The sequence below is a fragment of the Chenopodium album genome, chromosome 2 (genome assembly GCF_948465745.1).
Source record: "Chenopodium album chromosome 2, dcCheAlbu1.1, whole genome shotgun sequence".
NCBI classification, from domain to species: Eukaryota; Viridiplantae; Streptophyta; class Magnoliopsida; order Caryophyllales; family Amaranthaceae; genus Chenopodium; species Chenopodium album.
Window position 1 is genome coordinate 73,123,735 of NC_137835.1, and position 14,073 is coordinate 73,137,807.

Genomic DNA, 14,073 nt, shown 5'->3' on the forward strand with positions numbered 1-14,073 from the left:
TTAATCTATGTTTGTATACTTGTAACTAAAAGATTAAAGTATATAGAATATATGTTAAAAAAAATATTAATTGGTATGATTGGATTAGATATGTTGTCAAAATAGAAATAAGTATTATTGTAGCTTATAAAATGGAAGTCATTTAAATTTGGTTAAAAGAAAAAGGAAAGTGCAAAAAGGAGGGAAAATTATTAATGACATCGTGACAAATGTCATCTTAGATTCGCTTTTAGTATAGGTTAATTGAGTTAATTGATAGATGTTTTACACTTTAAACTAATTCCTTCGCTCCAAAAAATATATTATGACATAAAAAATTAAATTATATGATGATTTTTAAGAATTATAATCTAATTATTTTTTGAATAAAATTATAATTCAATTTGTACCTATGAAATATTGGTACTTTATCAAAAATAAAACTCTAAATTAACAATTTTATCCTAAAATTCTAAACTAACTTTTTTATCCTACAAATTGAATTTTATATAACTCTATCTTACGTGGCACGACACTTGGCGAAAAGTTGGAACGCTAAGTGTCACTGCCTCGTCGCCTGGCTAAAAGTTTAGCTTTATATATTAGTTATTATATGATATGATATGATAAAAATAAATAAATAAATAAATTTAAATAAAATAAAATCCCTTATACTTGTCAAAAAAAATAAAAATAAAAATAAAATCCCTTATACGTAACAGGCTAACAGCTTCTTTTTGTTATCCGTCCAAAAAAAAAATAGCTTGTGTTATACCAACAACATTGTCTCTTTCATTCAAATAAAAATAACAACATTGTCTATTTTATATACGGAATAAGTATTACAGTTTGACCGACACATACTCACATAGTGATAATTTAAGGTAATTTAATAAATAAAAAAGTAGTAGTGAATTTGGGTGGGGACTATAAGAGGAGAGAGATATATAATACGAAGTATTTAAATATAGCTTTTTGCCAAAAAATAAATAAAGTGTAACACTTATTAAAACACAGAGGGGTAATAAACCTGTCAAAATAACAAAATAACTACCTTAAAAAAAAAAACTAAAAAAAGGTCGTGTCAAGTAGTGCCTGCCCGACCCATGGCTCAGTCCACAAGTTTCATGTCATGCCGTGATGAGGCGAAATTTTTAAAAGGTTGGCCCGTGTACGGCCTAGGCCACGTGCCATCACGCCAGGCCATGCCGAGCTTACGTGCTTATTGCATTAATTTTAGCATGCTTTGTCGTGTCGGGTTCGGTCGTGCCTTATCGTGCTACTCCCATATAAAGACGACCAAGGCTCGGCCTACACGCACAGTACTATGCCTTGCCATGTTTTTTTGTGCCCATGTAGTGCCATGCTTTTTTCGTGTCGGGCTGTGCCGGGCTTTAAGCTGACCCAGTGCCATCTGTACTCTATAATGTAATGATGAGTCAAGAATTCGACACTAAACTCTAGACCTGATCAATGATCATGAGCAAGATTTGGCTAAGGCTAAATATATGGCCTAGGTTTCAAACCATTTTCAGGTTAGGTTAAAATTTTAACTAAAAATAATTATTAAGTTGCCCAAATCCAAAACTTTTTATCATAAAAAGAGGAAAACACTAGTAAAGATACTTCAAAGTTTAAGGGCCTAGACTAAACACATACTTATTCTTTGTGAAAATATATATATATATATATATATATATATATATATATATATATATATATATATATATATATATATATATATATATATATATATATATATATATATATATATATATATATATCTCCAAGTTTGTACCTTAAACCCACAACTTATGTCTCATAGAGCCATAGCAAACCTTTTGGTATCAATTATCAAATTAACGATTAACATGAGAAACGATCCTTGACAAAAACCCACACTTGGTGTAAAAACCAAGTTCCTCTAAATGTTTCATAAAGGATGAACCATTAAATCCAAACTCATACCACCTTATGAAAGACCCCTAGTCACTTACCACCACTCTTGTCAATCAAATCATCGAATCGAAAGACAACTTTTGGCATGCAAGAGTTTCACAAAGGATGAACCATTAATTACTTGAACAGGATAACAGACTATACTAGAATAAGAATTTCATTATCCTTAAGCTACATCATTCTAACTCCTACAAAAGCCAAAAGTTTACCTACTATCATACTTCTTAGAGAAAAATTGATACTACAACTTTCTGAATCTGTGTTATGACATGTGATTAATGTCACAAATGGCCACTGTAAACCAATTGGTCCTGCTTTAAAATCTCTATATTCATAACAAAGACCATATGTATACGGAGTTCAGAAGGCAAATCCAAGTACAAATAAACATACGAAGTATCAGTAGGAGTGTTTTGATCTCTACACAGTGATGACCTCTGGTAAACTCTCAGGAGGTGCACCACTGCTACCATTGAGGACCATAACATTTCCGTCAGAATCAACATCTACAATCACTGAATCGCCCTCTTTGATTTCTCTTGAAAGCATCTTCTCAGCCATGCTGTCCTCCAGAAGTCTCATTATGGCTCTTCTCAGTGGCCTAGCACCGTAGCTAGGGTTGTAGCCTTCATCCACCACCCTATCTCTGAATCTCTCTGTTACTTGAAGCTCAATTTCCTTGTTCTTCAACCTCTCAAATACTTCCTTCAACATAATATCGGCAATCTCCTTGACCTCCAGCTTTGTAAGTTGCCTAAACACAATCATCTCATCTAATCTGTTCAAGAACTCAGGCCTGAAGTACTGTTTCAGCTCCTCAGTGACAAGGCTCTTGATTCGGTTGTAACTGCTGTCCTTCTCGTCATAGTCTAGGTCAAAACCTATCCTGCGCCCACCTTTTTCGATTACACTGCTTCCAACATTCGATGTCATGATCAGGAGTGTGTTTTTAAAATCGACGGTCCTTCCCTTGCTGTCTGTCAGCCTGCCGTCTTCAAGGATTTGCAACATCATGTTGAAGACGTCAGGATGAGCCTTCTCAATTTCATCAAAAAGCACGACTGTGTAAGGGCGGCGTCTGACAGCCTCAGTTAGCTGGCCACCCTCAGTGTAACCCACATAACCAGGGGGTGAACCAATAAGTTTGGATACAGTGTGCCTTTCCATGAACTCACTCATATCAAGCCGTATCATGGCTTCTTCAGAACCGAAGTAGTAAGCAGCCAAAGCTTTAGCAAGTTCGGACTTTCCAACACCAGTTGGCCCTGAGAAGATGAAGCTTGCAATTGGACGGTTGGGGTTCTTAAGGCCTACACGAGCACGACGGATGGCACGGCTAATGGCTTTAACAGCTTCATCTTGACCAATAACTCTAGTATGAAGTGTTTCCTCCATCTTGAGAAGACGGTCAGATTCATCTGTAGACACTTTCTCAACTGGAATACCAGTCCAGGAAGAGACTATGTGCTGAATATCAGTTTCTGTGACAGTAGGACCAACATCCCCAGCTTCTGTCTCTGCCTTGCTCATTTCCTTGTTCTTTTCTATAAGAGCATTAATTTGGGCCTTGAGGTCCATTTCTCTGTCACGCAACTCACCAGCCTACACATAATCATTGCACATGGTTAATACTTGACATGAGCGTGAAAATGGAAGTGCAAAGAAGGTAAGAACATACAAAATTTTAGTCAGTTGCTAAGTTTCAATTCTGAGCATACTTTGAAAGTGGCAATAAGAAGAAAAATAAAAGAATAAAGAGCTTCCAATAATCTATGAACAAAAAAATTAAAGCAAGAATCTACTTTTTAAGCAAGAATCTACATCTATCATCAACAATATACATGTTTAAAAGACAAGCTTATAAGAAGGGGGTTATAAGCATCCATGCATCTATGAGCACAGAAAGCCCATCAGGTAGATATTACAGCATACTGATCAGGAATTTTTTTTAAAAAAAAAGAAGCCAAAAAAGACTATAAAATTGCTTTAGTATAGGAGGTTAACTTGATGAATAATTTTTAAATATTATGCCAATACTGTAGTAGAAACTTCTTAGCTGTTTACTTTAAAAAAAAATTATAACCATATTGTCAATCCTTTATTGAGAGATCTTCTGGTCCCACCTCTGAAATTCATTTCATGCTCTCTTTTTTTTTTCCATGGGATGCACTAAATTCAAAATCCAAAGGGATCAAATACAAACCTGCTGAATCAGTATAGTACCACATATAAGTTCACAATAAGGCAGCATACCTTTTCAAAGTCTTGGCCTCGAACAGCTTCATTCTTCTCTTTTGTGAGCTGCCTAAGTTCTTTCTCAAGCTCTCTAGCTTCTTCAGGGAGCTGCAGAAATCAGAAATTATTAAACTAGAGGAAATCAGAAAGCATAAAAATTGAAGAATGCAAAACTATATAAAAAAAATTTACCTGTGCATGGCGCAACCGAACTCGGGAACCAGCTTCATCAATAAGGTCAATAGCTTTATCCGGAAGGAAACGGTCACTGCAACATATTGAGGAATTTGAGAATATCAGAATCGTGGCAGAAGATTCATACATAAAGAAGATGAGATGAACCTACCAAAAATTAAATGGCACAACTACTTATGTGATTATGGTCATCATTTACCAGTTACAACTTATTACTTGGGCTAAACCCATATGATTAGCCCAACATAAAAGACACAAGTATGCCTTGTATATGATGTTTTACAAACTGGCATTCAAGAACCCAATGCAATGTCCAATGAACAGGAGAAATATGAGACATATGCAACTTTAGTAAAAACCGTAAATTTAATTACAAATTAGCACCCCTATGGTTCATGAAAATTTACAGTAGAAACACCAGAAGACAAACCTGATATACTGGTATGACAGTTGTGCTGCAGCCACCAGTGCTTCATCCGTGTAACGAAGTTTGTGATGAATCTCATAGCGTTCACGCAGGCCCTTCAATATCTGTATAGTTTCATCTACAGTTGGCTCGGGCACTTTAACAGGCTGAAACCTTCTTTCCAATGCTGGGTCTTTCTCAATGTGCTTTCTGTATTCGTCAAGGGTGGTAGCTCCAATACACTACAAACAAACACAAAAAAAAACAACCTAAAAATCCCCAACTTTCACATATGGATCAATATATGCGCAAGTACCAGCACATTGACAGCAAAGTGAAAGTCTTAGCTTACCTGTAATTCCCCCCTTGCAAGAGCAGGCTTTAAGATGTTTGCAGCATCAATGGCTCCTTCTGCTGCCCCGGCTCCAATCAAAGTATGTACTTCATCAATAAAAAGAATTATTTCATCACTTTGTTTTATTTCCTCCATCAACTTCTTCAACCTTTCTTCAAACTCTCCACGATATTTAGTTCCAGCAACCAGAAGACCCATATCAAGAGTTATAACCTGGTGTCAATTATATGAAACAAGAAAATATTAATATCAACATAATTTGCAGTAGGGATATGTAGATCATGAGTATATTTTAGCCTTGTAGGGATTTCACAACACATTATAGTAAATATGAGCATACAAATTTTCATATACCTTCTTTCCCTCAATTGTTTCTGGAACATCACCATTAGCAATTCTTTGAGCAAGGCCCTCTGCTATTGCTGTTTTACCAACACCGGGCTCACCAATAAGACAAGGATTGTTTTTTGTTCGCCTACCCAGAATTTGGGTAACACGTTCAATCTGTGGCTGTCTTCCAACAACAGGATCCAATTTTCCCTGTGAAAATAAATTAATTCAGCATAATGCTTCTCAGCTGAAGCTGAACTACTGATGGATGAGACATTGTGCATATTCCTTCTCAAAGCATGTTTTAGTGGGTGAAGGATAGAGTATAAGACCTACCTCTTCAGCCAACTTTGTCAAGTTTGTTCCATACTCCTCCAAGGTTGGCATCTTGTTCCCTGTAGTGCCCCCTCCAACACCAGCACCAACAGCTTCTGTGTTTTCACCCACCATACGAATAACCTATTGATTCCCAGGTTAAATTTTACAGCGTTAAATAGGATAATATAGTTAACAGAAGAACATCAACCATCAAAGAAGGGCTTTTATTCTAACCTGAGTACGAATGTTACTAGGATCAGCACCCAGGTTCTCTAAAACACGAGCAGCTACACCCTCACCCTCACGAAGAAGACCCAGAAGCAAGTGCTCAGATCCAATGTAGTTGTGGCCTATCACAGTTTTAAAACCATGTAATAATCAAACACAGAACAATACCATGTGTCTATTGTGCAGAGCTAATCAAAGTAATAAGTTAATTTTAAATTTTCTTTTCAGTGGGTAGCTTAGCTGAACAGCAGGCTTAGGATCCAACATCCACAAATCACAATCTTTAGGCCAGATATAATGTGGTCATCACAACAAGAAGATATGCACCATTTAACCAATCAAAGACATCTTGCAGGGCTTACATGTTATTACCAAATAGGCAACTGGGCATAGATACATTACACTAAGCAATGATGACTTTAGCAAACATCATGTTTTAATAAGGATGAAAGACCTGCACAAATGTATATCTTACACACAAAAGATGTGAATTCCATGTGATCCACTGATAAAATTATGAACTTGTTAAGAGGAAGAGAATAAGATTAAAAAGCATGCCTAACAAAAAGATAAGATTCACATGAAAAAATTAGCAATCCATCTTGTACTTAGTACACTACAGAGCAACAGTCTTCAGTTGGAAGCTTAAGGCTCCCATTGACTTACCAAGTTGACGGGCTTCCTCCAATGAAAGCTCCAAAACACGCTTGGCACGAGGAGTAAATGGAATTTCAACAGCAACAAATCCACTGCCTCTTCCAATTATCTTCTCAACTTCTACACGAGCATCCTTCAGATTAATTCCCATGGACTTCAGAACCTTAGCAGCAATTCCAGTGCCTTCACCAATAAGACCCAGCAAAATCTGCTCAGTGCCAACAAAGTTGTGACCTAGCCGTCTCGCCTCTTCTTGAGCAAGCATTATAACTTTAATTGCTTTCTCAGTAAAACGTTCAAACATAGCTCTAACTACACCCCGGCTGGCTGTCCCTTTACGTACAGAGAGCACTGCTCTCATCTTGGAATAGAAACATTCACTAGTAGTACCCAAAGTATCCAAAGCATTTCCTCCACGCAACCCTGAGAAACTTCGCACTCTATATCCGGGGGCTTGAAGGCTGGCCATCATCTTTACAGCCTTCTTACCCTTACCAGATCTTTGAAATTGGCCATTTAATGCAAATGAAGCAGGGATGTTAGTTGATTGAATTAATGCCCCAGCCATGATTTCCACCAGAAATCTGCATTTGATGAGAGTAATTGGTAAGCAAAAATTATCAATAGCAAAGCTCGGGATTGTAGAGATAATTACAATCAAAAACCAAGTTCCAGAAACACATTTTTTTCTACCAAAAAATTATGCAAGGTAAGCCTTATAATACTTAGACCATGATTGCCACTTTTAGCACACATTAACCACCATAACAAATATTACATAAAGAAGACACGAAAGGCTTGCAAAGTGTTTGAAAGAAGATAAAAAGCTTAAAATTCACATTGCAAAGAGTAACCATTTGTCATAACTTCTTAAAAGTAAAAGAAAAAAGTCATTAACAAACAGAAATATACTACATGGAATCATGAAAACCATTCTTAAACGACTGTCACAACAATTGAAAGAGCAATTGAACTTAAAAACTACACACATAAAACAAAGATAAGATAACAAAATTTGAAACCAAGAAAACGTCATGCAACAAGATAACACAAATCAAAACTCAATCATCACTACCTTACCAACCATACAAAGATAAGATTCCACAATTCGAAACCACGGAAACATTATGTAATAAGATAACACAGTTCGAAACTCAATCATCACCACTTTCCCAAGCTGAGAGATCCTATATTATTACACAGCCCCTCCTCAGTGCCTAACCCAGGACGAATCACACCGGAACCAAACAAACATCTTAAATTAGATACTGGATAAATATCATAATTCTTACACTAACTCAACCATTCACAGAAGCTTTCACTAACTAAAACTTATCCAAATAACAATAACTTTCAAGATTTACATGTTTAATATGCCTCTCAATCATTCGCCAATAAAATCAAAATCCATGCCCAAAACAACCCCAGATTATAACTTCATTTTGAGAAAATAATTGGCATGAATTATACTACAAAATGGGAATCCACAGAAATAAATTAATAAAAATTAAAAAAATAAACAAGAAAATGAAAAAATAAAAACCCAGAAAACCGACATCTACAATTGCAATAACACAATTAAACAAAGTAATAAGATAAACCCATTTCATATTACATACCCAGAAAGAGATCCCAGAAAGGATTAAACAAACAAATGATAACAGAAAGAAATTAAGCAGAAATTCACAAAACCCTAACTTACAAAAACAAAGCTAAAGCACCCCAACAATAAACAATACCAATTAAAGATAATAAAAAAAGTAAAAAGAAAAGTGTAGAAGTTGCAGAAAAGTTTACCAGAAGAAAAATGGAGGAGAGAGAAAGTGAGAGAAGAGAAGATGAAATGGTGGGTGAGAGAAAGAGAAGAAGATGAAGAGACTTTTCCTTCCAGCTGAGAGGAAGGAACGGCTGAGATGAGGTTGTGCGCAAGGAAGAGATGTGTAGAGTGAGAAGTGGATAATATATTGTGGTCTATGATAATTGGGGCGGTGTGTACATAATTATACCACGATATTATCTTCGTTTCTCAATACAATGTAATAATTTAGTGAAATGCGTTTGTTAGAATAATACATTGAGATTAAATCAACAAATTATGTCTTATTTTAATGGTTAAGACGTATAGCAAAAAATCATATGTACATAGTTATACCACGTTATTTTCTTCGTTTCTCAATACATGTAATATTTTGGTGAAATACGTTTGTTAGAATAATACATTGAGATTAAATCAACAAATTATGTCATCTTATTTTAGTGGTTAAGACGTATAGCAAAATATCATATGTACATAGTTATACCACGTTATTTTCTTCGTTTCTCAATACATGTAATATTTTGCAGAAACACGTTAGTCCTTATACTCTATATTACATTAACAACTACGGGTAATGTCTTATCTTAGTAGTTATGATGAATAGATTGTTTACAATAGGTAACGGGGTCCAATTTGAGATGGATGTGATGATTTTTTTTTTTTAACAGATAAGAATAAAGATTAATGTGATGATAATTACATTAATTAAACTTGTTCTATATATTAGTAATAAAAGTTGTTAAAATTAGTACAAAAATAATGTAAAAAAATCAAAATGATGTTTTATTGTGAGGTGGAGGTAGTCTTGTTTATTTTTATTTTGTTAATTATCATTGCTTCTTAATCTTAACTTGTACAACTTCTAGTTGTTTGTACATTATTTATAATGTATACAAGTTTGATTTTGCTTTTTTGATGATTTTTTGTAATTTTGTGATTTTTTCAAGCATGGTCTAGGAATATCTTTGTTGTATTTTTTTTTTTTTTTGTTAAAATGGGCCTGCTTGATTGGTGTGAGTTACGTTGGTGTTTTCCAAAGGTTTTGATTACGTTACGTACATACAACTAACAAAGACGTTTTGCTGATTTCCAATTAATTTGGAAATTGGATGAGTTAGGTTATATATCGACATTTTATGTACTTAAAGATAAATAACTTATTTTGATGGTTTTTGAAACCAAGTAAAATTTGTACATAAAGATCTTGTTTTAATCATTTATTCTATGAAAAATAAACCTTAATTAGGAAATTCGGCTCACATAAGTTTTTTTAAAAAAATCTATATCTATACTTAATATTTAAAAACACAAATCACAAATCTATACTAAGGGCATGTTCTCTTACGTTGAAGTTCAGTTCAGTTCAGTTCAGCTCAGTTCAGTTCAGTTCAGCTCAACTCAGTTCAGTTCAGTTCAGCTCCTAATTTCCTTCTCTTATAAAATATTCAGTTCAGTTCAGTTCAGTTCAGCTTAGTTCAGTTCAGTTAAGTTCAGTTCAGCTCAATTCAGTTCAGTTCAGTTCAGTTCAGCTGAGTTCAGTCAATGAGAACAGGCCCTAAGCCACATGTCACCACAATCACTCATATGCCACATGTCACCACAATCACTCATATGCCACATGTCACCTAACTTTATCCTTTCTTTTAAAATTCCCATCTATACTTATATATTAAAAAGCGTTCCTAAAACAGAATATGTTCCACGTGTCACCTTTTTTAAGTTCGACATGTCAGCAATATGTGCCACATGTCACTATAAGCATGACATGTCACCTTCACAACATGTATTAGGTTTGTATTTAAAAAAGTGGATTGCTAAATACCACCGACGTTTTTTATCAAACCGACAACAAAAGTGATGTAGGGACAAAATTACCCTTACTCATCCACACTTTACTTTCTCTCTCCTAAGTCCATTATCACATTATGTCAAAAACTCAATAGTTAACCACCACAAAGCAACCACCATTGCCACCACTACGGCACTACCCACGCCCCCACAACAACAACGACCACCACCACCCACTGCACCATCAACGCCCACAACTACCACCACCCACTAGGACCACTGCACCATCACCGCCCACAACTACCACCACCCACTACACCATCACCGCCCACGACAACCCATCGCCGTCCCTTGTCACAGGGGAAGGTGATTTTTTAAATTCCAGCGACCAGCACAACCGACTCTCAAAACCAGACACTTAGGAAGGTAATCGGTTTTCAACGCCGGTTGACCACGGTAATCGGCGTCCAAAACCGGTTACCGTCCCAAGTGACCGGTTTTGCACGCCGATTGACCATGGTTGACCGCGTGCGAAACCGATTACCGTGGTGTTTAATCGATTTTGGGTGAGGCTCTGCTTCAAATCAACACAACTAGATGCGCATATATAAACAGTAGCTCATGAAGACATGTATTGCTTAAAGACGTGATTGATTAGGTGTATAAATAAGTTCATATGAGAAAGATGTATAAAAAATATGGTTGCTCTTAATAATTTCAATAGTGTATTGTAATTCATCATAATAATAAATATGTTTTTGCTTGTTCATGTTTTGTTAGAATGTTGCTATTGTTCTTCAACAAGGGAATTTTTAGTTGACTTGAACATTTTGAACCCAATCAACGCCCAAGTTGGGTTGCTATCTAATTAAATCAGTAAATAAGGTTTTTGTTGAGAATTTCTACTGCAATTGTGTTATTTCAATTCAATGTTTCAGTCCATAAATAATTATCAATCATTCTATTGTCAACTATGAAAGCCGGATATTTTCTTAAAACAAATTGGAGGTAAACACCACTGTTATTACCTCCGATCACCGTCGCCGTCGGGCCCTGTGCTCTCTTCTTCTCCGACGTACAATTGCTCTTGTGGTGGGAAGTGTTGGTTGTGGCCCTTGTGGGTGATGATAGAGAAAAAAATAAAAGAGAAAGAGGAAGATGGGTGGGGGTATAAGTAAGGATATTGATGTCCATTCACTTTTAATGTTGGCGATTTTGATAAAAATTGTTGGCGGTATTTAACACCCCCCTTAAAAAATGCTTATAACAAGACTTGAACTCAAGACCAACAAGTCTTAAGTTACAAGTCTTACAATCTTAGCCATTTATTAATTGTGTTTTTTTTATCCAACAAAATCATAATTAACTAGATAAATTAATTGGTGTTTTATCATACTATTTGTTTCCATTAGGTAATGATTGAGCTTGGTAACTAAAAAATGTTTATAGCAAGACTTAAACTCGAAACCAACAAGTACAAACTAGCAACCCGGGGCATCGCCCGGGCCACACACTAGTTTTAATATAAAAACAAAAAATATAAATAATGTTTGAGTCTTTAATTTTTATGCATTCTAAAACTTACAAATTTAAGTAAGAAAATTAAGTGTTTCATATACAATTTAATAAATTAAAGTTAAACTAATTAGTGTTCATACATTAACAATAAAATAGTTTTTTCATCTCCTAAACTTAAATATAACTTAAAGCAATGTGTCATTTCATGTCCTACAATATCTATGTATATATACCTAACTAAATTCCACAACAACACCGACACATTTTTAGAAAGATAACCTAAGTAACAACACGTGCATCGAACGAGTCAAAATTAAGGCTAGTTATAATGAATAAGGACTACCAAGTTCAACTTACAATTAAAATAATTTCAACTTACAATTAAGATATTATTGGTAAAGAGAATGAAGCCTTACATTAAGTGGGCAGTATTGATCCAATCATAATGATATACTTTAAGATCATTCAAACAACTTTAGCATTGGCTCATGTCCAATTTAGATTTGGTAGAATTGGTTCTGGTAAGTAAGAGGTCATTTAACACCAAGAGAACAAACATAAATGGAATGTTAATCGTTGGTCGAATGGACATATGAGCTCTATCATGAGAAAAACACACAAAATAAAAAATATAACTTCCCTTTGGTGTGGATTTCTTGAATCCGACTAATGTGAATGTCCCTTAAAGTTTCTACATGATACAGATTGACAAAATTAAATAATCACGGTAGATTTCAATCAAAAAAAGATGCCATGACAAAGTCCAATTTAAACATAGGCCAATGAGTCTATGCGTAATGCCAAAATCGTTGAATTTTAATCATAGCCACCCTTTCCTTCATCGACTAAAAGTGTGCTTTTCAACAAACACCTCCCCATTTTTCCCTTGATTCCTTTTTTTTTCCCCTCAAGGTGTATTTGAGAAAAGAATACGCAATACCTCCCCATTTTAATCAAAGACAAAGTATTGAAAGCCCAATGGAGAAGATGAATGAAGTTAATTCTGGAGGGTGAAGAAAAGCTAGGGAATACTCTCTCCCTGAAAAACCGAATGCGAATCTATCTATACTTATATATTTAAATGTGTTCCTAAATACGTTTATGTTCCACGTGACACCCTTGCCACATCATCTTTCAATTATGAGTATATTTTAATGAAAAATGTCATCTACCATGTAACCATGAGATTTGAACACACAACTACAAAAATATGCATTAGAAGTCTTACCATCTCATCTATGGATTAATTATGCTTTTATGCTCAACTAATATATATATATATATATATATATATATATATATGTATATTGATTGGAGATCTAAACATTTAAAGACTGTGATTGTTAAAAAAATCAAATCTATTATTTGCTAACAGTGCTCACTAATGAGGTTATGCATACAACAAAAATTAACTATTGTTATAAACTAATTTTAGTTATTTAATTATTTTGATAGTAATTGTGTCTTTATTTTCATTATATTATAAATTATATACGAATGACATGTTTATATAAATAGTCACTAGTTTTCCATAAATAATTTATTCAAAGGTTTAATGAAAAACTATTATAAATAAACATATAATGAATTAAATAAATAGTAAAAAATGAACATATTTATTCAATTAATTATAAGTTTTTAAAGTAACAACCTGGGACATCATCCAGATCACACACCAGTGTATAAATTAAAAATCGTTCCGAATCATAATCACCTAACTTATATTGCAATTAAGAAGTAAAAAGTGCAAAGAGAAGTATAATTTTTTGTTTGGTGGTGACATAATGGAAATCAAGTTTGATGGTCATAATTACACATGAGTTGGGCTTTAGTGAATGCAGGTAGATAGGGGCTTTAGTGAATATAGACAAATGATAATATTTTCCATTTTTCCATTTTAATATAGAAAAAAGTTGCTAAAAATAATCTCAACTTTTACGTATTCGCTTTAAATAATCCCAACTTTGAATTATTATTAAATAATCTCAACTTTGGGGGTCATTCGCTCAAAACAGTCCCATATGACCGGTAACCTGTCAAACAGATAATTTTTTTTTAAAAAAGTTATTTTCCACATGTCGTAGCGCTAATGGTTGAAAATATATTTTAAAAAATTAAAAATAAAAAAACCCAACCCCAACCCCAAGCCCCCAACCCACGACAGCCACACAACCATCGGCGTCGTTCCTGCCGCCGGCCTAGCCTAAGTCCCCGGCCTCAGCCTGCTACGGCCAGACCCCCTCTCCCACGCCGGCCTACACCCTAACCCCCGGCACCCCTTTCCTTCAA

At 34.7% G+C, this 14,073-nt stretch overlaps 1 protein-coding gene across 1 annotated transcript; it reads right to left on the reverse strand.

Annotated features, from left to right (window-relative positions):
• Positions 1-2,134: 2,134 nt before the first annotated feature.
• Positions 2,135-8,621, reverse strand: LOC145600503 (ATP-dependent Clp protease ATP-binding subunit ClpA homolog CD4B, chloroplastic). The gene is made up of 10 exons (XM_081656389.1): positions 8,460-8,621; positions 6,672-7,246; positions 6,012-6,127; positions 5,796-5,918; positions 5,484-5,669; positions 5,127-5,342; positions 4,799-5,016; positions 4,366-4,441; positions 4,192-4,281; positions 2,135-3,540 (listed from the first exon to the last, which is right to left on the reverse strand). The coding sequence occupies exons 2-10, from the start codon at positions 7,228-7,230 to the stop codon at positions 2,359-2,361; spliced, it is 2,766 nt and encodes a 921-aa protein (XP_081512515.1). The 5' UTR covers positions 7,231-7,246; positions 8,460-8,621; the 3' UTR covers positions 2,135-2,358.
• Positions 8,622-14,073: the final 5,452 nt, after the last annotated feature.